The sequence below is a fragment of the Oryza sativa genome, chromosome 1 (genome assembly GCF_034140825.1).
Source record: "Oryza sativa Japonica Group chromosome 1, ASM3414082v1".
NCBI lineage: Eukaryota > Viridiplantae > Streptophyta > Magnoliopsida > Poales > Poaceae > Oryza > Oryza sativa.
This window is the reverse complement of record NC_089035.1, coordinates 2,970,222-2,994,309: the sequence shown is the minus strand read 5'-3', so window position 1 is coordinate 2,994,309 and position 24,088 is coordinate 2,970,222. Positions and strand designations below refer to the sequence as shown.

The 24,088-nt window shown below is 45.1% G+C and overlaps 4 protein-coding genes across 6 annotated transcripts; 2 read left to right on the top strand and 2 right to left on the bottom strand.

The window, feature by feature from the left end:
- Positions 1–20: 20 nt before the first annotated feature.
- Positions 21–3,737, bottom strand: LOC4324079 (receptor-like protein kinase HERK 1). 2 transcript variants are annotated; one of them, XM_015763035.3, is made up of 3 exons: positions 3,571–3,702; positions 3,369–3,417; positions 21–3,005 (listed from the first exon to the last, which is right to left on the bottom strand). In XM_015763035.3, the coding sequence occupies exon 3, from the start codon at positions 2,949–2,951 to the stop codon at positions 267–269; it is 2,685 nt and encodes an 894-aa protein (XP_015618521.1). In that variant the 5' UTR covers positions 2,952–3,005; positions 3,369–3,417; positions 3,571–3,702; the 3' UTR covers positions 21–266. The 2 variants fall into 2 exon arrangements, with proteins under 2 accessions (XP_015618521.1, XP_066162914.1); XM_066306817.1 differs by having other exon boundaries at positions 3,369–3,737.
- A 2,052-nt stretch (positions 3,738–5,789) lies between these two features.
- Positions 5,790–15,003, top strand: LOC4324078 (uncharacterized). Of its 2 annotated transcripts, XM_015765881.3 has the most exons (19): positions 5,790–6,119; positions 6,585–6,794; positions 6,907–7,002; positions 7,604–7,656; positions 8,169–8,276; positions 8,393–8,435; positions 8,985–9,058; positions 9,211–9,331; positions 9,710–9,820; positions 10,403–10,479; positions 11,164–11,230; positions 11,578–11,643; positions 12,020–12,127; positions 12,260–12,390; positions 12,473–12,539; positions 12,651–12,718; positions 12,819–12,912; positions 14,338–14,408; positions 14,494–15,003. In XM_015765881.3, the coding sequence occupies exons 1-19, from the start codon at positions 5,967–5,969 to the stop codon at positions 14,849–14,851; spliced, it is 2,076 nt and encodes a 691-aa protein (XP_015621367.1). In that variant the 5' UTR covers positions 5,790–5,966; the 3' UTR covers positions 14,852–15,003. The 2 variants fall into 2 exon arrangements, with proteins under 2 accessions (XP_015621367.1, XP_015621368.1); XM_015765882.3 differs by lacking the exon at positions 8,393–8,435 and having other exon boundaries at positions 8,169–8,265.
- A 3,734-nt stretch (positions 15,004–18,737) lies between these two features.
- Positions 18,738–19,969, bottom strand: LOC107276713 (dirigent protein 25). Its single transcript, XM_015766101.3, has one exon. The coding sequence runs from the start codon at positions 19,894–19,896 to the stop codon at positions 18,874–18,876; it is 1,023 nt and encodes a 340-aa protein (XP_015621587.1). The 5' UTR covers positions 19,897–19,969; the 3' UTR covers positions 18,738–18,873.
- Positions 19,970–21,199: 1,230 nt separating this feature from the next.
- On the top strand, positions 21,200–23,908 carry LOC107275903 (G-type lectin S-receptor-like serine/threonine-protein kinase At2g19130). The gene has a single exon (XM_066303988.1). It carries the CDS (start codon positions 21,303–21,305, stop codon positions 23,796–23,798), a length of 2,496 nt encoding a protein of 831 aa, XP_066160085.1. The 5' UTR covers positions 21,200–21,302; the 3' UTR covers positions 23,799–23,908.
- Positions 23,909–24,088: the final 180 nt, after the last annotated feature.

Genomic DNA, 24,088 nt, shown 5'->3' with positions numbered 1-24,088 from the left:
AAAGTTTGAACTGTGTAGTATTTCTGCTCAAACATAAATTATGAGACTCGCATGTCTTTCATTCAAGCATATGTTTGAACTCCATTGTAGGGACAGTACAAAATTTTCACTGGTAAGTATATTTTAAATTCTAAGTATGTCTTTGTTCACTTTTTCCGACTGGATACTGGAGAGGTGAATTTTGACCTGGAATGTTCAACAATGAACTGACCAGTCTGAAGATGACTAATTCATGATCTGGAATGTTTGAAGATGACTGATCAGTATCATCTCCCGCGCACATTGACCATTTGCCAGAAGATTCCTCTCATGGAAGCATCGGTGTAATCATCATCTACCACACTGCTGTCCTCGTCGGCGTCCGTCCTGCCGGTCTCGCTTTCGCCGGCGCTTCTCTGACGAGCGTGCAAGCTCGTCGGCGGCATCAGCTGATGAACCATGTTGAGGCTGCTCACGTCGGAGGCGTCGAGGCCGTCCACCTCCTGCAGCCGCGCCACGAACTGCAGGCTCCACACGACGTCCTCCATCGCCGGCCGGTCGGCGCCGCGGTCGGCGAGGCACCTGGCCACCGTCTCGCCGTACTTCCTCAGCGCGGCGGGCCTCACCGTCCCGGCGATCCGCCGGTCGACGATCTTCTCCAGCTCGTCCCTCCGCTGCCAGTGCAACCCCCACTCGACGAGGTTCACCATCGGCTTGGGCAACCTCGGGTCGACGACGGGGCGCGCGCACAGCGCCTCGAGGAGCACGACGCCGAACGAGTAGACGTCGGACTTGGCGGTGAGCTTCCTCGTCCTCACGTACTCCGGGTCCACGTAGCCGAAGCTCCCCTTCACCGCCGTGCTGACGTGCGTCTCGTCCATGTCCGGCCCGGCCTTGGAGAGGCCGAAGTCGGCGACCTTCGCCGTGAGGCCGTCGTCGAGCAAGATGTTCGACGACTTGACGTCGCGGTGAATCACCGGCTTGGCGGTGGCCGTGTGCAGGTAGAGGAGCCCCCTCGCCGCGCCGGCGCATGCCTCCAGCCGCTGCGCCCAGCTGAGCGCCGTCGCCGTCGCCGTCGCCGCGCCGCCGCCGTACAGGCGGCTCCGCAGCGAGCCGTGCTCCATGTACTCGTAGAGCAGGATCATCTCATCCTGCTCGTCGCAGTAGCCGATGAGGGAGACGAGGTGACGGTGGCGCAGGCCGGAGAGCATCTCGATCTCCGTGCGGAACTCCCGCGCGCCCTGCCGCGACTCCGGGTTCGCGCGCTTCACGGCGACCTTGGTGCCGTCCTGGAGCACGGCGGCGTACACCTTCCCGAACCCGCCCTCGCCGATGACGAGGCCCTCGTCGAAGTTGCCCGTCGCGTCCTGCAGCGCGGCGAACGGGAAGCGGTAGCTCGGGGAAGACGAGGCCGCCGCGGCCATGCCGGGAGTGGCGCCTCCTCCTGGAGTGTTGGCGTTGGTGTCAATGGTGAAGCTGGGCGACCGTGACCCGACGGCGCTCGGCGGCGCGCTGCGGAAGCTGATCCGGCCGAGGAGCGGCATCCATGCCGTCGACGGCTGGCTCGTCGTCGGCGTCCGCAGCTCCTCCTTCTCCTCTTTCCTCCTAAGAACAATGACAAGAGCAGCGGCGACGGAAACGAAACCGAAAGCTCCACAGACTGAGCCAAGAACGACGGCCAAATTGTTCTTCTTCTTCGTTCCCGGCGGCATCGTTGGCTCGACGACGGCGACGTTGCCGGCGGTCGTGAGTATCCTCATGATCTCTAGGCCATTGAGAATGGCGGCAGGTGTCGTGATCTTCTGCGACGTCGACCCAACGTAGACGGCGAGCTTGCCGGATGGAGTGCTAGCAGCCAGCACGAAGTCTCTGTAATACGGGAACGCCAGCGTGCCATTGCCAATGGCGGAGAGGTCGAGATCTTGAATCGCGTTGGAGCTGTCGACATAGGCGTTCATGTGGAGGCGGCCAGGCACGCTGCTCACGATGTCACAGAAGTGGAACCTGATCAGGTAGCTCGCCGACCTGCCGACGTCGAACTGCCACGCCATTTGTTTCATGCCGTCGTCCGTCGAGTTCGTCATGATGATAAGCTCCCTGCCGGTGGCGTAGACGATGGCCGGTGCGTCGTTCGCCGTCGCTTGCCCGGGCAGGTAGTTCGGTGTTCGATTGTAAGAAACTCCTTTAGTCATTGCGGGTCCAACCAATAATTGCTGGTCACTAGTCCATTCTCGCCAGAGCGTGTCGCTGTCGGGCGCCACCGCTTGGCCGCCCACATTGACCCGATAGACCGTTTGCAGCGGCATCACGGCAGGGTTGAGCTGCTGGCCAGTGGAGTCGGACGTCGACAGCGACGAGTCAGCAGCGCCGATGAGGTCGTCGGGGACCGAGACGACCTCGATGGCGTTGACGAACGCGAGCCTGCCGGCGAGCGGCACGAACGTGACGACGAGCGTGTCGCGCGCCACGTCCAGCAGGAACTCCTCGCACACCGCCGCCGCCGTCGCCGTCGTCGTCGTCGTCGACGCGTTGCCCCTCGCCGCCGCCGCCGGCGCGAAGCCGTCGAGCAGGACGGCGTCCTGCGTCGACACCTTGAAGCTCGCCGTGGCGAGGTCGTAGCCGAGGTACACGAAGGGGAAGAAGTGGAGGCGGACGAAGTGGCGGCCGGGGTCCCTGATCCGGAACGAGTAGGACGACGGCGCCTTGAACACCCTGGCGCTCTGGTACATGGCGGCGTCGTCGCGCAACCCGGACACCGCGCTGGGCGAGGCTTTCACCGCGTCACTCGCCGGAGATGTCAGGACGACCGTGCCCGAGTCGTCGGCGACGAACAGCCGCTGGCCAACCGGCGTGTCGACCGATGAGCCGCAGCTGATGAGGTAGTTGTCTACTGGAGTGTATGCAGCAACAAGGCTGATGCAAAGAACTGACAAGATCTCAAGAACGCCTAGAGCTGACCGGAGTTTGATCATCTTGGCAGTGGAAATTTGAACTTCAATTTGGATGGCACAATTGATGATGAGTACCTAAAGATCAAATCATGAGAAAGATAAATCTTCAGTTAGTACTTCCACATGAGATTGAGATTGATCACATCAGTACGAGTTCATAGTTCAGTTTCAAAGCCATAGACGAATTCAGGGTTCAGTTTCACAACAATACTGGAGAAACCCACAGAATATTACTCTCTTTTTTCAGCACAAAAACAAGGGCATTTAAATTGATGTACCGAGCGCTCAAATTTCGAACAATCTAACTTAAACAATCACAGGTTTAGGCAGAAATTTAGCTATGCTCCATCAAAAGTAGCCAAAAAAACTCCATAAAAAATTACCAAAAAAATCCATTCAGGAGAACAAAGTGGCAGAATTCGGAAAAGGAAGTAGTACCTTTGCAGGAAGCTCTGGAAAAGCTTCAGTTTTTCCTTGTCCGAAACAGCTAGTACAACATAAGAGAACACCAGATAGAAGAAAGGTAGAAGACAGTCAATAGAAACTAAATCAAAGAACGTATATATCCAAACGAGGAGCTCACGGCTCACGTGTTTTGAGAAGCTCACACACAAACACAAGGAGAAGAAAGGGAGAAAACCTTGTGCTACAACTCGTTTTCTCTCAAGACTCGTTTTTTCTTGAGACTTTTGTGTTAGAAATCGGAAGCATGGTGGCCTTTTCCTCTCGAGGGTATGAAAAGAAATGCAGTCAGTGTCCTGTACTCTGAAAACAAAAGGGAATTCATGGCTGACTGGAATTAATACTGACAAGATACACTCAGAAACTGATGCCGTGTTATTATTGCAAGATACTACAAACTTCAGAGATTTTTCTTGGAGCAGCAGTGCGGTCATCTACACATGGCTGGCAATTCGGCATGCGTATCCTGAGCAACAGATTACAGGAGCAACACGACAATGTTCAGAGAAAGACCTTCGTTTTCCACGGCTGCCATGGACGCGAAAATCGCTGTCAGATGCGACCGAACTGAATGCCTCGTCGGCCCACTCGCCTGTATGTTTAGCGAGTTGCTGGTATTATATCAGAAAATATTTTTGCAATTTTGCGTGTTCTTGGGAGTGGAAAGGAAGACCGTCTCACCCCGTTGTGTAAAAGAAGTATGTGGCATTTGGATCTTAGCATGCAACTACAGTGATACAATAGGAAGCAAGTGTCTGGTCACAGGAATGAGGAATCCGTTGAAGTCAATGGAAGGCGGTGTTTAGTTTCAAAGTTTTTTTTCAAACTTCTAGCTTTTCCATCACATCAAAACTTTTCTACACGCACAAACTTCCAATTTTTCCGTCACATCGTTTCAATTTCAACCAAACCTCCAATTTTGACGTGAACTAAACACAGCCGAAAATGGGGTGCAAAGTTGTCTTGTCGACCTCTGCATTTCCTTTTTGATTGATTGAAAAAGAACAATTTTTAGAAAGTGGTTTGAACCATTTACTAGTAGGTGATACTTTGCACTGTGCTCGGGATTTATGTATGAGTATATATTAAATATTATAGAAATAGTATATGTACTTATATATTGAGCTCTATAATATAATATATTCTAGATGATGTGTCACATTTGCATGAGATTTAAAATGGTCTAAGATAATAATTGCTAGTGAACGATGATGTGACATACTTGTATGATAAGTTTAGTTTTTAATAATTACTAATGGGTATCTCTTACTCGAAAAAAATACTCCATCCGTTTCACAATATAAGTCATTCTAGCATTTCCCACATTCATACTGATGTTAATGAATTTAGATATATATATATATATATATATATATATGTCTAGATTCATTAGCATCAATATGAATGTGGGAAATGTTATAATGACTTACATTGTGAAACGGAGGAAGTAATTGCTAATGGATATCAACTATATAGAAAATATAAATTACTAAGAAAGAAAGCAGCTTAGACTTGAGAGGATTTGGGCCAAGCTGGGCTACCATGAAAAATGCCTCATTTGGAAATGTTATGTTAGATACGCGGGCTAATAAATCCTTTAAATTAAAGCATTTTCATACGATTTTAAAGGATTTAAATCCATAGAAATATTTTCTAACTTGATTGTTTGGAACATAGGATTAGAAGTTGATAAATTCCTTTGGATTGCTTTCCCTTAGTCCAGTTCCACAACGCATATTTTCCCATCATCTCTCTAGAAAGCTATCAAATTCATGTGATATTTTCCTTTGAGATATCTAGACACATCACCTTTTTAATTCATGTGCCTTATTTCAATTATGCGTTTTTTTTTATTCTTGCGTTTTTTAAAACCATGTGTTTCAAAAAGGAGCGCTGAAGAGTGGGAGTAATCTAACCCAAATAGCCTAATGTGAGGCTTGACTAGTCTTACTCCAAAGTTAGTGCCGGGATAAATGAATCCATTGTTTGTTGGGGAGATAACTTTTCCACAACAAACAATTCCAAATGTTTAGTTCCATATAGGATGCATAAGTATGACCAGGAAATATAGATAAAAATGTTAGCTGCAATTATTTTGTTGTTTTATAGTCCAAAAAAAGTTCTCGAAAGAGTAATGGCTAAATAACGAGTACAAGACAAATCTAACGATCCACTAGTTGATTAGTAGTTGAGCACCAATCAGTCACATGAGTACATGACCTTCATCCCTTTTCATGTCCATTCAGATTTCAGAACAGACAACAGAACCGCATAGCTCTCCCAATCCAAACAAGAAAAAAATATTTTATTACCAGATAAAAAAAAAGAGAAAAGGAATAAAGGGAAAAAGAAAAGAAGAAGAAGAAGAAGAAGAGAGAGAGAGAGCGAAAAGTACACGAAATCTCTTCAGTTCAGAAACTTTCAGTGTTGGAGAACTTGGAACTCCCCTGAAGAAGCCCCGGTCGCGGGAGAGGAGTCCAGTCGAGACTCGAGACAGCGCCGCGGCATCCCACCCCCACCTACCTCCGCCGCCGCCGTTGTTGTGGTGATTGATCCCGCCGCCGACCGCCGCCGATGTCGTCGTGGCTGCGGAGCGCGGTGAGCAAGGCCGTCGAGGCGGGCGGCCGGAGCGGCGTCGCCCGCGCCGTGCTGGGCTACGCCGACGCCGTCGCCCACCACGCCGGCCAGGCCGTCGCCGAGGGCGCGAAGATCCTCAACGACCGGATGGTGAGCGGCTTCTACCCCCGCCCCCCCGCCGTTTCCCTCCCTCGCCCCCTTCTCTCAGAAAGCCCCTTTCGATTTTTGTCCTGGGACGTGCTCTCTCGTTTTGTGTTGAGGAGGTGCCAAACTTGCAATTGGAAGTGGGAAGTTAGTCAAATGCGAGTTTGTTCTTGGACATGTGTTCGAATTAGATATAATTCGAGTTCAATTCGTATGAATTTAAGCAATCTTATAGTGTTGGGATGATCTCATGTCCATGATCTGCTGCACGGTAGTAAGACAGTGTCTTGTACTGTTATGAAGGAAAAGGGGCTTTAGATTAGCTTGATGCTATTGCAGTGTAAAATGTAAATAGAGTGTAGTCTTGTGGTTTCTAGATACCAAATGCTATGTTTCTGATGGTGGCTTGACTTTTTGGGTCAAAATGCCTCCTAACTCGTCTTGTGTAACGTGTTCTTTTTGGGATTACAGAGCACTCAAAACTACAAAAGTGTCAAGAAAATGGTGAAGCGCTTGGAAGAGGCCGCGGTTTCATCACGCGGGGAGGATAGGCTTCAGGTGCTAAGGCACTGGCTCAGGGCGCTACAAGAGGTTGAGGCTCAACTTGGAGGTCTAGATGGGGCTGCCGAACAGAATGCCCATTCAAGTGAACCGAACACCTCAAAACCACCATTTGCAAGAGTATGCATTTGCTAGTCTAATAATTTGGCTTTCCGTGTCTATGTATAGGCATACCACATATCTTCTTTAATTACATGGTTTCATGTGTTCTAAAATTGACCCGCATTGGCAGGTTTTGTTTTATGATGCTGACATTGGAGGAGCTCCGATGAACTTTCGAGATGTGTTTCTCTATAGCCAGGCACTTGAAGGTATTACGTTGTCCATGGTAAGTTGGTTCAATCAAGATACCATGTATTTCAGCTGCCCTAACTAATTCAATTTTTGAGTGAACCTGCTTGTGCCTTTTGTTATATACTGCTATTGTGAGGACTGAGGAGTGCCTTGGTGTTCCTTTAGAAAAAGCGTTCACCAATATCTAAGCAACTTAAATTAGTTATTGCTGTGGGTTGTGTAACTCATCCAAATCTGTGCCTATGCCCAAAACTAAGTGTACCTCAGCTAATTCTTCCATGTGTTCGCTCAATGTCCACAGCTAATAAACTGATCTGTTCATACTATTAGTCTTCTCACCTGTGCAACATTTGAAGGACACATAGTATAAACACCTTCAACTGCAGGGTTGGTACCTTTTCACATAGATGTGTAGCATGGGTGGCATGCATCCTGTAAATTTGGTTTCAAAAAGATAATGAAAATAACACAAACTAATGTTGGCTTCTTAACTCTGAAGTTTTAAAACTCAGGCAATTTTTTTCCTTCAGGAGAGCATAAAAGCACCTTTGTGTTTTTTTTTTTTTTGGAAGGCAATGCTATTTTTTGCTAAAGCACTCATAGAAGTTAAGCACAGTAATCCTTATCATTCTCAGATTCTTCAAGCTCCTAATGAAGAAGAGGTTCCCCTGCTTTTGGAAATTTTCGGGTGAGCTTATTGCCTACATGATCTATTTGTAAATGCCTCCTGTATTTCACTACATGGATTTGACATCCTTATGCAAAAGTTTATGATCAAACTCAAATTGCATTTACAAGATTCAAAAATATAAAATATTTGATGGACAATTCTAATTAACTATTCATCGCAGAGTTTGTCTTTTCCAGTTTCCTGTGTTCATACAATTCTGCAGAGTTTGATCATAAAATTTTGTAGAGACGTATAGCATGGCCTTTCTAGTAGCTGTTCCGGATAGAAACTTTTGGAAACTTTTATGTCGAATGAAAATGAAATTTGCATAAAAACTGCATTTTCACTTGATATGTCCCTGCACCCTGTTTAAGTTAGTTATAGACTTATAGATGCTCCATACTGATGTGTTCTGAGAAACCACATCATGTATGCAGGCATCCTGCAATCCTATTTTCTGTTCCTTGAATAAGAAATGTTTGAATGAAGCTTAGCAACCTACCGTTATTACTAATAGTCATTTCCTGCAGCCTATGTCTTACAGGAGGGAAAGAAATCAATAATGCGATCATGAGCAGTATACAGGACTTGGCAAAATCATTCTCAAATTACCATGATGAAGTCCTGGTACATTTTGGGTTGTCTCTTGCACTTTTATTCTATGCTGAGTATTGAATCAGTGGATGGATAAATATAACATGTAACTCTTTGCAAAAATTCATTCCTGATTATTCAATGATTGTTATGTAACTAGGGTATGCAGCTGTAGTATATGTTTCTTGATGTCTTCTTTCCAGGTGATTCGTGTTTCTTTATGTTTTACATATTTCTTGCTAGTATAAACACTTAGCTTGCATATTTTTCTTCACAAAAACTCACATAACCTTTTTTTTTTTTTAGAAAAAATGCATTTAATGATATTGTAAACTACCCATTTTTTTAGGACTAAATTATATAACTTTGGGGGTCTTGCTGAGTTTACTGCACATGAAGTTTCTTTATTTCAGTAACGATATATAAAGTAATCCTACCAAAAGGGGGAAGATATTATTAAGACAGAAGGTGACCCCTTCCTTGCATAGGATTATTTAGAAATGTAGTCAGTCACAAACTCACTATGAGTCTATGCTCATGCAATGCATCACTTGATTGGAGTACTGAATGGAATGCTGCTTCACTCCTCTAGACAGGAAGGCCATTGTTCCTTTATGTAGAAAGAATGTAGTATTCAGTATATCCCCCCTTTAATGTCTTTCCACTAGGAGAAAAATTAACTCTGATGCACAAATTGCTAAACTATGCAGAATCTGACTTGTCAATGATTCTCTGTTTCTGTACACATGAAGGTGAAACGTGAAGAGTTGCTTCAGTTTACCCAAAGTGCCATTTCTGGACTAAAGAGGAATTCTGACATTATGAGGTAGTTATAAATCTACTAACAAGCATCTAGACTCTTATTGGGGGAGAAAGGGGGGGGGGGTCCTATGCATTTATTTAGGAATTTATATACTTCTTGTGGACAATTTGAAACTTAAATACTTTTGTTACTCTAATATGTTTATGTCGCTTCAGAATAGATGCTGAAGCTGTAGAGTTGTGGAAGAAACTAAATGAGAAGGAGACATCAAGAGTTCAACAAACTCAAGAAGACCATGCAAAAACTACGGAAAGGACTTCTGCTACAACTGTTGAGGTGTTGCCTCTATTGAATTATATTCAATTTGAGTAAATGATTTACTTTGCTCATTTTACCAATGAGATGTTCACATAGGCTTTCTGGACTTAGTTCAGTTGTTGACTTACAGACAGTCTCATGCACAAATAAGATTGTTCAGGGCCTTCAATTATTCTGTTTGCACTTTTGTTGATACTAGTCTTATTAGAGCAAACGCTGACCATGATAGTCCAATTATTACTAATACTGATCCTGCTAAATCTATGCGGTCCATCTGTGTTCGGTAGTTCAGTACCACGTGGCCCAATTTGGTTTGACCTGTTCTGTCTTGTATTTGAAATGTTTTCTGTTTCACATTGGTTTTAAGAAGCTAACTGAATTCTCTGCTTTGACCAGTCATTCAAAGAAGCACTCTCTGAAGTCCGATTCTGCTCTAGAATGGAAGAGCTTTTACTGAAGAAAAAAACATCTACTGCCGGAGACTCCCTTGAGATTCGTTCCCAAAAGGCATGTTTTCATGTGAATTTATGTATCTCAAATTTTAGCTGGTCAACTTATTTAACTAATATTCAGCCTCATATAATGAATAAGTATCTTAGTCCCATCCCATGGAATGCCATCGCATGTTTCTTAAGTGATTTTTATGCATGCACTCAGTAAAACTTCAACAAGAATATATTTAATCTTCAGCTCTGCAAATTTGCATGCATGCTTCACTGCTCTGTTATTTTTGTTCCTGGGTCTTCATTTTTGGACTTTATACATTGAAGAAATGACCTGATGGGCTATGGGACTCTATTCTTTCTTGTGTCTGTACTTAGATTTACTTTCTAGTTTCTACTGAACAACCTTTGCACTGTGATCCATGTTTGTTGGACGTGAGGACCGTAAAAATCTATTTCTTCTGCTAAAGTTTTGCATTAACATATGCTCTGTGGACCTGTGACTGCTGGTGGCTGGTCACCAATGCCACTGCTGGTGATTGTATCCGTTTTTGTGTTATCTTTTGGTTGAGCTATGTACATGTTAAGTTGTTAACATTTGGGGGGAAATGCACAGGATACAACATTAATCCCATTAGCTTTGCAGGTTGACAAATTAAAGGTCTTAGCAACTTCCCTCTCTAATTCATCTTCCAAGGCTGAGAAGCGTATTTTGGATCACAGGTATAGCTATCTGAACTTATTTCTTTATGAATCTTTTGATATCATTTGTTAAATCTTCATAACATGTTCTAGAAATTTATGTTACTTTAGTGGTGGTTTGTTTACATCGTAATACCTTTTTGCCTTTGTTTTCTTGGGGCTTGTGAGATAGAACAGATAGGCCTTCACAAGTTAGTTTGCCTCTGGGGAATTCACATAAAAGGGAGAAGGTTCATTTTTTTTTGTAGAGTTTTTCAATTGGAAAACTAATACAGAGTAGCTGTATGAACACTTAGAGAAGGTTCTAAAATATGATTATGATGCCCACTATGTTCCATAATCCTATGCACACCTGATCTTGTCAATTTTTACCGCAGCAGTTGATGTTCTTTAGTTCCACACTTCAGATTTGCATGGCACAATCAAGCAGTGCTCGATTCACATAATCATGTTTTGAATTTATGTGATTTTCTTTAGAGATTTACATCTGGCTGGTTGTCGTTATTCTGGCATTTATCAACATCTTCTTGTCTCTGAGCTGTATTCATTGCTGGCCACAACTCAAAAGCATATAATGTTGGTCGCTAGTGTGGTTGTATGCTAGAATTGTTTGTTATATATTTGAATAATGAATTCTTGGTATGAGAAACTTTGTGGTGAACTGGTGGTGACCTTTCAAGTTGTATTGTGCCATACGGATAATAGGCGCCAGAAAGAAGAGGCTCTTAACTTCCGTGCTAAAAAGGAGAATGAAGTGAGTGCAGTTGAAAAGGTAAGAACCATATCTCATGTTTTGGACTCCTTGTACTTTAAGAAGTTAAGAACTCATACATTTCAGATCATGGAACTCAAATTATGACTTTCATAAGCAGTTTTGGAGCTTTCTCTTAACTTATTTCATTACATGTGCTCACTTAAAGGAAGACATCTTGCATGAGCACAAGGCCTTTGGACCTTGGTTTCTGCACATTTGATTTGTATTTGCAGAACATAAGTGCCTGCACATGTAATACATATATTGCATATGTTTACATTGTAAAAGGAATGCATATGCGGGTATTTCTTCACTGTATTATCTGTTGATGCTCATCCCTTTTTGTGAACGTGTCTCTGGTATAGGAGTTGACGGCTGAGATTTCTGAATTGGAGAAGCAACGTGACGAACTTGAGGCTCGGTTGAAGAAGGTGCCTTTTCCCTCATTTAGAACCTTCTAAAGGATTTGTTTGGTTGTTGGCTTCCAGTGCTAGGTTTGATGTGGATATGCAGTTGTTATGTGCCATCAATTTTAAATCTAAAAAATGTAAGATATTTAATCAACTGATATGCCATCTTGTAAATAAGTTTAAAGAGTTATATTCCTTTAAAAATATGAATAAAAATGACAAAATTGGAAATTTGCTTTACAAATATACTCCAGCACCATTCAATCGCGTTACTTTTATCAATATATAGTGGGCTGGTGGAGTTACATTTCTGCTGAATTGTTTCTATAAGAATTATTATTGTTCTGCTTAAGGTTGACATTAGGTTTGTGTTCTTTCTATATCTCTCCACCAACAGGTCAACATTTCACTGAATGCTGCCATTGGACGTCTCAAGCAAACAAGGGAAGAGAGGGATCAATTTGATGAAGCAAACAATCAAATGATATTTAGTTTAAAAGCGAAGGTGCTGATACTTTATTTGTTGATCTGGTTTCAATTTTTTTTTTCAGTTATATTTCTTGCAATTGATTAGTGCTGTTTGTTATCAAAATATTGATCAACTTAATATTTTGTTCTCTTCCCTGGCATCAATCAGGATAATGAACTTTCAAAATCTATTACCTCATGTAATGTGGAGGCTGGCGTAGTCAAGACTTGGATCAATTTCCTTGAGGATACGTGGCAGCTTCAGTCATCATATAATGAACAGAAGGAAAAGAGAACCAAGTATGTAGTGGTTATTGCCTGATTAGGGCCTGTGGCTAAAACATATGTTTACTAAATTCAGCTTTATCTTTTGTTTATGTAGTGATGAGCTTGAGAGATGTACAGACAATTTCCTGAAATTGACTAAATATCACCTTTCTACATTCAAGGTATTTGGTTTGATATATAAACTGTTTGAAACCATTGTTTCACATTCCATGTAAACACACTTTAAATCTGTCTGCTATCCACTCTGATATGTGTGTTATGTCTTTTGGCAGGAAATTCTGAGCCCATCAATTGAGCGAATCTGCACATACGTGGATAATTTGGCAGTTCTGCAGTCAAGGTTGGCCAATTGTTCTTTTTGATATATACAATCTGCAGTAAGGTCTGCCAGAAAATGACCCCAATGATATTGCGATCACGTGTTTGGACGAAATTTGTAGGGACGTGTCAACAGAACATGACAATGAGGAACTATCAGAAAAGACAAGTCCACAGAAATCCCTTGAGGAAGAATATTTGGAAACTGAAAAGAAGGTCCGTACCAAGTACCTTGATTATTGCCTGAATTTACGAGAATCGCACGTTGATTGTTATTAGGGTCATTACTATTTCAACGCATTTTTCTTCAGAAAACCTACACCACGGCATCCCGTGGAGACGGGATCCCCTCCTCCTACCTCACTCCTCTCCCCAAAATCATCCAAATCCTCTCCTCCTACCTCACTCTCCTCCCCCAAATCACACAGCATTGCAGCCCTCCCCGTCGCCTCCTCTTACCTCACTCTCCTCCCCCAAATTAGACGGCACTGCAGCCCTCCCCGTCGCCGTCGCCCACTGCTCACCGGAGCCGGCGGCCGTCGCCGCAGGGGAGGCCGCGACGGCGAGCGCGGTGAGCGAGAGGGAGAACGGGAGCGGGGTGCGGTGGAGCCGGAACGGGGTGCGGTTGCGGCGACATCCTCCATGGCCGGCAGCAAGCGGATCTGCTACAGCGTCGGTGATGAAGACCTCCATGGCCGGCAGCAGGGGTGCGCCGAGCACATCGTCGTCCACAGCCGGCTGAGGAGGCTGGGGAGGCATGGTACAAGGTAGGCACCAGATCTGTTGCCTCCTCTTCCTCCTCCGCCGCCCCGCTGCTCGACCTCCTCGACCCCGCGACTCCTCCTCCTCCTCCTCTCTCTTAGGGTATCACGCTGATACCCAGGTACCAAGGTCTGATACCTAGGTACCAGCTCAATACCCAGGGTACCAGGTATCAGTCGATACCAGGGTACCAGGACCTCCGGACCCCGCGACTCCTCCTCCTCTCTCTTGGGGTATCACACTGATACCCAGGTACCAAGGTCTGATACCTAGGTACCAGCTCGATACCCAGGGTACCAAGTATCAGTCGATACCAAGGTACCAGGGGTACCAGGTACCAGCCGATACCAGTGTACCAGGTACCACCTCGGTACCTTACCCAAGGTACCAGGAGGATTTGGCGGTGAGGTAGCTGCTACTCTGGGTGCTTAGGGGCGACGACGCTGGCGAGGCATCGCGCGTGAGGTAGCTGCTACTCTGGGTGCTCAGGGGCGACGACGCCGGCGAGGTATCACCCGAGCGCGCAATACCGAGGAGAATTTTTGGCGGTGAGGTAGCTGCTACTTCGGCAATGACACCGGCGAGGTAAGGTAGCCACTGCTCCGGCGACGATACCGAGCAGGCAGTGGCTAGGTATCGAGATAAATCACGTGTTCTGTGGGGTGCTCCTTTATGTTGTCGTTGCTTTTTTAATTATCCCGTGAGTGCACTATTTCCACGGTATCCCGTGGGGTAGCAGCCCTCTTTTTCTTTGGGAAAAAAACATTTTTATTTCTGCGGTACAATTCATATCATGAACTGGTATGTTTTTTAGCCTATTCCGCATTGCTTACAAATTAGATATTTTCAGTGAGCTGACAATATGTCAATATTTTTCAGATTGTAATTGCCTTTAGCATCACTGATCACATGAAGAAGCTCTTTTATTCTGAACAAGGGGTTAATTCTAGGTACTGCAAACTCCCGTTTACATACTTATAGTTTCTTTCATCCTTCAGAGTTTTGGAATAACTCCATTTGATTTTCTTTCCACAGGAGGGATGATGAGGACGTCAGGAACTTATTTTCTGAGATAGAGAAACTTAGAGAGAGATTCGAGTCTGTAGAACGACCGACGTTAGACATTGAAGTCCGCCGAGCAAAGGTTCCAACAAAGGAGAGAGCTGAGTCAAGCCCTTCACCAGTTCAGGTACCTTCTACACCTAAAGCTGAAACTGTGGTCTCCCCAAAATCTCCAGCGAAACCTGACCAGCCGCTGGATCTTGATTCTGAACTTGCAAAGTTAGAATTAGAATTTGGTCAAGTTAACAAATACTCACCTGAAGAGATAAGTGGGTGGGAGTTTGACGAACTTGAAGAGGAGCTGAGAGCTGACATCTCCAAATCGCAATAAAAAATAATGACTGCATGTTACCCACTTCGCCGTGTTCTGGCTCTACCCGCAGTTGTATAGTTGAATGTATAGAACTTTCTATTGTGTTCATTGATATTGTGTTACTGTATGAATGCACCCAAGTTAACAAGGAATTCCCTATTTGTTTGTTATTGTCATGGTTTTATGTAACGTGTACAGAAAATATTTCAGTACGTCACATTTGAATGTGCATATAAAAAGATTTAAGCTTGATATTTAAATATTGTTTCATTCAACGGGTACAAGAAAAAAAAATCCTGATGAAGGCCGACGGCCATAGCTGATTGGGCACGTTTACAACCACTTTTTTCAATATAAAATTAGAAGAGATGCATAGTGTATAGACATTCTTGAATACATTGCCACATGAATTTAATTATGCACAGTTATAGAAGTATTATAACAAAACATAAAATAAGAGTACAAGTGTATATTAGCAATGTCCTTAACCTCACTTGCATCCTCCAAGTGACTACTAAAGAAAGAGCAAGCAATAGTGAAAATATTCGCTGCTGGTACATTTGCTGAAGTGATTGACGGGCTTATACTTCTCTTCTTGAATTGGAGCTTTATTCTTCTCTTTCCATGATATTCAATGGGCTTATCGAGTAGAGGACTACGGACGATGAATCCAAACTTGCCGTCTTTCCTTGGCACCAAGTAGAATAGCCCCAATTTTATTCGATTGCTTTTTATATCTACGAAGCGCATGTTTTAAATTATCGAGTGATTTCTTGATGGTGTTTTTATGCTCATGAAAAACCACCCACTGGTGCATACCGTTTGCCTTCAACATTTCGTAGAAAGCTGAAACATATATCGCTTCTGTGCGCAAAGATAGTTCCTTGTGCAATGGTGTCATTCTGAGCAAGAAAGATTCATCACAGGCACCGGTCGTACCATATTGGTCACGGTAGCAAAGCCTAAAACTTTTTCGCTTAATCTTGAATTTCGACATGTCTCTTGATCTCCTGAATAGTAATAGATAAGTAACCAATAATTCATAGTCAATTTTGTGTGACATATAAAGGGATCAGATCAAATTTCAGTGGTATATATAAGAAATTCACTCAATTTCATAAACATGTAATATAAAGAGCAATCCATCCATTCCACGTTATAATATATATGTTTTATCCTTTCTATCCATCATTTAAATTCACTGACATTCATATAAGTTTTGACTTATATATGAAGCACATGCATAGATGCATGTATTCAAACTCAAAATGTCTTGTAACGTGAAACAAAGGTAGTACTTACTATTTACTATTTAGATCGTTATATTAAAGACTTACTCTTACTAATTAGATATCACATTTGTCCCTAAACTTTATTTTAACTCTATTGTATAGCTGTCATAAATAACTTAACTATATTAATTACTCAGTAGACTTGCCATTGGAATCACATAGTGTAATATAAGCTCAATTAACGAAAAGCAAATCATGCATAATAACGGTTGGAGGCATGTTACGAAGGCCTTCGATCGAAGGTGCCGAAATCACCACGCATACGAAGCGACGTTTGACGATCAAAGGATTCGCCCGTTGTGAATCCAAAGAGCAAAGCCATGGTGGCGAAGCCGGAGGGCGAAGCTAGGAGAGTTCGCCACCCCGTCCACGGGATATGTTGCCGAGCTTGCGTCAGAGGTGAAGCCGGAAGAGTTCGCCCGTGGGCCAGATATCTCCGCCAGCAGGACTAGGAGGCCGTATGGCCCAAGAAGGCCGTTCGGCACCTATGGGCCTACCCAAAGGCCCATTTAGAAGGCCCAATGGGTATATAGATCCTGTTTGCGTTTATAGATGTCACTATGGTACTAATGTAAAGTCCCCAGTATACATTAAATCCTAGAGTGCATGTGTTTGTACTAAGACTATAAATAACCTCTAGGGGGATGTAAAGAGGGTTCCCAAGAAATTTCATCAATTAATACATTGTTTTACTATCCAATTATTCCACCGAGAAAATCACGTCCTTCGACGTGAAGCTATTGTCGCTTCGACAACAATAACATTAATGCTGGCCAGCCAATCTAGTAAAGAAAATAATAATAAATAAATAAGCATGTATGCTTATGCATGCGCACATTGACATGCATGTATGCTGCTAACAAAAGCGCCGCGAATCCACAATACGTATGTATGTACCTGTCTCGATCTTGTGCTCTGATCTCCTCCATATGCAGCTGCATGATGCTAAGAAACTCGCCTCAAACTGTATGCATGCCCTAACAAATTGCTGAAACCGCAAACCTTGTACAGTATAAAGTATCGCCTGCAGTCTCCAGCGGCCAATTAATTTGAATTTAAATCGTAGCCTAATCGATTTGGTATATACTAACGAACGCGAGTTGTATATCGGTTTGGTGTGATGCACATGCATGTAGAACCGTATTTGAATTTTGAAGTACGTACAACACGTCCAACCACTCGAACTCGAGGTAGGAGATAGGGACAACCACGAGTCCACGACACGATTTGGCGCAGATAAATTAACCCGAGATGTTTATTAATTTAATTACCACGAAATAGTATTTCCTCTATCCTAAAATATAAAAGATTTTAGATGAATATGATATATCCTCGAACCTAAAATCGCTTATATTTTAGGATGAAGAGATTACTAGCTACTCCGTACCAGTTTAATTTGTACCTATCACCGACATACGGGGCCAAAGGCATCATGGCCCACAAATCAGTGGAGTAGTACTTCGAGTTGGTCCAGGTGCTAGTCAGCCGGCACGGCGGCGGTGACTACTGAATACTGTACTGATTACGTAGACAAGGCGATTCCAATTTGCGTTGACACCCCTGCTTTTTTTCCTTTTTATATATCAAACCAACTACTCTACCAACATGGCAAAACCTCCGAAATCACTAATCAGCGATCGGTCGCGCGCATCCTCCCGCGTGTGACTCGCACGTGGAGAGGAGCTGCGCACTGCACGTACGTACGGTTTCTCCCTTTTTTTTTTGTTTTTTCTGTTTTCTTCTGCCGCGCGTGTACAGTTTCTTTTTTTTCGTTTTTTTCTGTTTTCTTCCGTATTTTCTTTTTTTCTTTTCGTATCTTTTTCATTTTTCCGGTTTTTATAATACGTATGTATATAAACTTTATATACATGTATACAAACTTTGTATACGTGTATACAAACTTTGTATATGTGTAATTTTTTAGATTTTTATACGTACGTATATAAAGTTTGTATACACATATACAAACTTTGTATACACGTCTACGAACTTTGTATACGTGTATACAAACTTTATATATGTGTATAAAAATCTAAAAAAATACACGTATATAAACTTATATACGTGTATTTTTTTAGATTTTTATACATACGTATATAAAGTTTGTATACATATTTACAAAATTTGTATACATGTATTTTTTAGGTTTTTTATACGTACACATAGTTTATATACATGTATATACATATACTACTACATTAGTACAGTATTACACTAGTTCTAGTGTAGTAGTAGTACTAGTAACTATAGTAGAGACTAGAGGACTGAGGGGTGGTCGCGCGCCTGGGCGTGGGCGCGACCAGTCGCCCATTAGGACGCCCCTTTCTCCCTTTGTATTTTTTCCCCTTTTGGGTTTGATCTAATCCATTTAAGAGTGCCACGTTGACATGTGCAATAGATCAATTAGACCACAAAAAGTAACATCGCAGTTCGAAATATTAAAACTGTTCACAACTATTTGTACCAGATGGATGTTGCTCTTCATCTTTTTGGGATCAAAATTTCGTTCATATTTCAAAATACAGGCACTTATACATAATTATGAGATCAACATATTTCCGGGACACACGGACAAGCACAACACCTTTCACAACTGTAGTTAATAGCGAGGGTTTATAAAACGGTGTGATAATTTTTTCTATTTTTTAAACCATGATATATCTCATTGTAACCGTTAAACCATGGGGTGACCACGATAACGTCAGCCCCAAACATTTTGGTAAACCTGAGCTTGACCACGTTACCTAACTAGTACATGATGAGCAACACGGTGAACTGGAGCACCGTCTCGACGCCGTCCGTCTCGTGCTCCGCGGCAGTCGCCGCCACACCTCCGGGCCTCACGACGGCCACCTTGGCGAATCCCTTCACACCGGCGAACTTCCCTGTGCCGCCGACGACGGCGAGGTGCGACTCCGAGTCCGCCGTGCGGTGCACGCCGAAGAAGCTGATGCTGTCGGCGAACTCGCCTTCCTTGAACATCGCCGTCACCACCACCGTCTGGCTCACGCCCTCCTCGGAGCTCGCGATGTAGAACCCCTGCGCCCTGCCCACCGCCGGCGAGCCCAGCCCCGGCGCCTCCGTCAGCTCGTCGTCGACCACCGTCATGGTCCCGAAGAGGAGCTTCTGGAGCGTGGTCCCCTGCGGGAGGCTGCCGCCGGCGAAGACGGGCACGCCGTTGTTGTTGTTGTTGCTGTTCGACGTGAAGGCGGCGTTGGTGGCGCCGCCGAGGCCGGTGAGGAAGGGGATGTTGTTGTTGTCGATGGCGCCGGCCGCGCCGCTCTTGACGTTGACGCCGCTGTTCAGCGGCAGCACGGCGCCGTTGGGCCGCGCGAAGGGGAGCTGGCCGGTGACGGCCGTGTTGTCGACGATGCCCGCCACGATGCGCGCCGACGGGTTCGTCCCGCCGAGGATGTCATGCATGAAGAACACCATAGGGTGGTCGCCGCCGCCGCCGCCGCCGTTCATCCCCACCGCGCCCGCGCCCGCCGCCACAGGGATGGTGCTGGCGCCGATCGGTGCTCCGGCCGCCGCCGCGCCAGCCACAGGGCCCATTGCTGCCGCAGCAGCCGGGACGTCGGCATTGGCAGCAGCCACCGGCGCATCGGCAACACCGGCCGCCACGTCCGCCGCGGCCGGTGCGACAGCGGGCGCGGCAACGGTGCCGTCGTTGGCGACTAGCTGGCGCGTCGGCCTTGCCGCGGCGGCGGCGGACACGAGGAGCAGGAGGAGGAAGGAGGAGATCCCGATCGTTGGCTTCTTGAACTCCATTTGATCAAGCTTCGTTTTAATTAGTGTCTTGTTACTGTTGTTCTGTGACCTATGCTCTCGATCTGATGGTGATGGTTTTACGGGTTTTAGAAAAAAGCTGTATTTATAGCGATGCACATTTGCAAATGCTGATTAAGTAGTTACTTAACCCGTGATTTACTGAGTGTGGTTAGCAGCTTGGCCTTGTGGAGTTGCTCACTTGCTCGAGCGAGTGATTTAAGTTTAACCAAGAGAGTGGTTTAGTTGCGGTCGCACGCGCGCGGCAGTGTCCGTTCGTTTTGGCGCGAGTTGGCACTAGGCCGAAACTGCTCCATTTCAGCTTTCTGCGGCCCAGTTCCCTGTCGTGCTGGAGGCCCAAGGGATCAGACAGGCCGGCCTGCCGCAGATGAAGCAGATCGGATAAAGATCAAGATATTTTAACTTTTTAATTATTTAATATTTATAAAAGTATATTTTTGTTTTAGAGTTTTACATATCAATACCCATAACACTCTTCGGAGATTTCTTTTGAGGACAAAAAAAAATGGAAGGGTGTTTTTTATGGCGTGTCAAATGGCGTTGCCTCACGCTAACGCTAACGGGTGCGATTGCATTTGGGTGTAAAATAACTTTTTTTTTAAAAAAAATGACAACAATACATCATTACAAGATGAAAAGGATCCTCTAACATGAACTTCTCCTGACGTGGTCACTGACAGGTGGGCTCGTGAGTGGTAAAACTCACATGTAAGTCACCACGTTCCTCTGACTTTACATTAGAGGATCTCAATCCATACAAATATACAAGTAAAAATCTGTTTTCTAAAACTTGAGAATATATAACAAATATATGACTGTTAATAATGAGTTTGTTTTAAAAAAATAATGGTAAATCACTGTTGACCTTATCTCGATCGGCCGGCCGCCGCGGAGCTGACGTGACTGAACCGGACACGACGTCAGTGGAACGGCAGGCGCACAGCACCGGAAGGATCCATCTTGGATACATAGCCGCCGTCTGGAACAGGTAATAACTCGTTACAGAACCATCTCTGCAAGTGAGATAACGTGGCATCACAAATGCCATGGGATTAATTCCACGGTCGTCGAAATTAAGTTGAGAAGGCAAAAGGAAAGCAGTTACAAAATCACCCGTTAAAAACGGCGCACATACGCAGCCTTCTCGCTACTACTTGGCTAGCTGTTATAGGGCTCTTAGCCGCCGGCGATCTTACGTCGGCGACCGTCGCCGTCGCCACCGCTTATAGTACATGTTTATCACCACTTATGTTTCGGTCAAACTCACACCGCTCACCGCGCACGAACCGTAACCGTCGCCTCCTCTACTTAATGCCCCTCGTCTCTTCTCCCGCGTGCACCTCACTATACGTACGTTGGCACGTACCACGTACGCACATCCGATCCACATGCCTCCTCTTCTGTATAACCTCTTCGTGCTCATCGTCGTCTTCCTCGGCGGCGGTGCTCCGGCGTGTTCAGCCGCGACGGACACCGTCAAGCCTGGCCATGTCGTCGGCGGCAAGGACAAGGTCGTCTCCAACAACGGCAAGTTCGCGCTCGGCTTCTTCAAAGCCCCGGCTCCAAACCAAGAGAAATGGTTCCTGGGCATATGGTTCAACACGGTGCCCAACCGCACCACGGTATGGGTAGCCAACGGCGGAGAGCCAATCATGGACGCCGCCGACGCCGGCTCGCCGGAGCTCACCATCTCCGGCGACGACGGCGACCTGGTTGCCTTACACCCAACCACCAAGTCAATAGCCTGGTCAACCAACGTTTCAGCCAAGAACTCCACCAGCAACAGCAACAACACTGCAGCCGTCCTTCTGAACAGTGGAAACCTCGTACTGCAAGACACCTCGAACATGTCCCAACCTCGTACGCTGTGGCAGAGCGTCGACCACCCGACCGACACGCTCCTCCCCGGCGCGAAGCTCGGCCGCGACAAGCTCACCGGCCTGAACCGCCGTCTCGTCTCCAAGAAGAGCATGGCCGGCCCGTCCCCCGGAGCCTACTGCTTCGAGGTAGACGAAGACACGCCTCAGCTCGTGCTCAAGCTCTGCAATTCGTCTGTCACCTACTGGTCCAGTGGACCATGGAATGGTCAGTACTTCACTGGCATCCCTGAGCTGATCGGCAATTCACCTGGCTTTCACCTTGGGTTCTTCGACAACAGCAGAGAGGAATATCTCCAGTTCAATGTGTCAAATGAAGCTGTGGTGACACGCAACTTCATCGACGTCGATGGCCGGAACAAGCAGCAGGTTTGGCTGGACAGCTCGCAGTCTTGGCTGACGCTGTACTCCAATCCGAAGGTTCAGTGTGATGTGTACGGTGTATGTGGGGCTTTCTCGGTCTGCAGTTTCAGTTTGCTTCCACTCTGCAGCTGCATGAAGGGATTCACTGTTGGATCAGTGAAGGATTGGGAGCAAGGCGATCAAACTGGTGGATGTGTGAGAAAGAATCAGTTGGATTGTGTAGGTAGCAACACGAGTTCATCAGATTCAACTGATAAGTTCTACTCCATGTCTGATATCATCTTGCCTGACAAAGCTGAAAGCATGCAGGATGTTGACAGTTCAGATGAATGCATGAAGGTTTGTCTGAATAATTGCTCTTGCACTGCTTATTCATATGGCAGTAAAGGTTGCCTTGTTTGGCACACTGAATTGCTCAATGCAAAACTGCAGCAGCAGAATTCCAATGGAGAAATCATGTATCTCCGTCTCTCAGCAAGAGATATGCAGAGAAGCAAGAAACGTAGAGTGATAATCGGTGTCGTCGTTGGTGCATGCGCTGCTGGTTTGGCTGTGCTGATGTTCATTTTGATGTTCATCATCAGGAGGAACAAAGACAAGAACAGGAGTGAAAATTATGGTAGCCTCGTGGCTTTCAGGTACAAAGATTTGCGTTCTGCAACCAAAAACTTTTCTGAAAAGATTGGCGAAGGCGGATTCGGCTCCGTCTTCAGGGGACAACTGCGTGATTCTACCGGCATAGCTGTGAAAAGACTCGACGGTAGATCACAAGGAGATAAGCAATTCAGAGCTGAAGTGAGATCGATCGGAACCATTCAACACATCAACTTGGTTAATCTGATTGGCTTCTGCAGTGACGGCGACAGTAGGTTTCTTGTCTACGAACACATGCCAAATCGATCTCTTGACACACATCTGTTTCAAAGCAATGGCAAGTTCTTGGACTGGAACACTCGCTACCAGATAGCTCTTGGAGTTGCCAGAGGCTTGTGCTACTTGCACGAGAGCTGCCATGATCGAATCATCCACTGCGACATCAAACCGCAAAACATACTACTCGACGCATCGTTTCTTCCCAAGGTCGCGGATTTTGGGATGGCAAAGTTTGTAGGGAGAGATTTCAGCAGAGCACTCACCACCATGAGAGGAACCATAGGTTATCTTGCGCCTGAATGGATTAGTGGAACAGCAATTACACCGAAAGTAGATGTTTACAGCTATGGAATGGTGCTGCTTGAGCTAGTGTCAGGCAGGAGGAACTCAGCCAGATCAGAAGAAGAATGCACTACTACTACCACTACTTCTACATCCACTGACACTGATGGCAACTATTCTGTCTACTTCCCTGTGCAAGCTTCAAGGAAGCTTCTAGATGGAGATGTGATGAGCTTGCTGGACCAGAAGCTGTGTGGTGAAGCGGACTTGAAGGAGGTTGAGAGAGTGTGCAAGATCGGTTGCTGGTGCATTCAAGAGGATGAGGTTGATCGGCCGACGATGGGTCAAGTGGTCCAGATTCTTGAGGGTGTCTTGGACTGCGACATGCCTCCGTTGCCGAGGTTGCTTCAGAGAATCTTTGAGAGGCCGTCTTCAGTTAGCACCAGCACACCAGTTTTCCTTTTTGTCGGTAGCCCTGAACGCCAATGAGAATACAGTATCAGTTTGGAATGTACAGTATATCTGAATGTCTCTCTCTTTTTCTTTTTTCTTTTGTTTTAAGGTTGTTATGTCTGAAACTTTAGTTCATTTTTGTAGTATGTATTGTACTATCACACCACATACCACAAGCAGCTTATACCACTGTAATTTGATCATCAAAGTGTGTATATTCCTGTATTCATTTTGTTTTAAGAAAAGGAAAGAGATTTTGCAGTCGAGAAGAAACAATAGTACATACCACAATATATTCTTGTATTAATGATGCAGTTGAGAAAAAA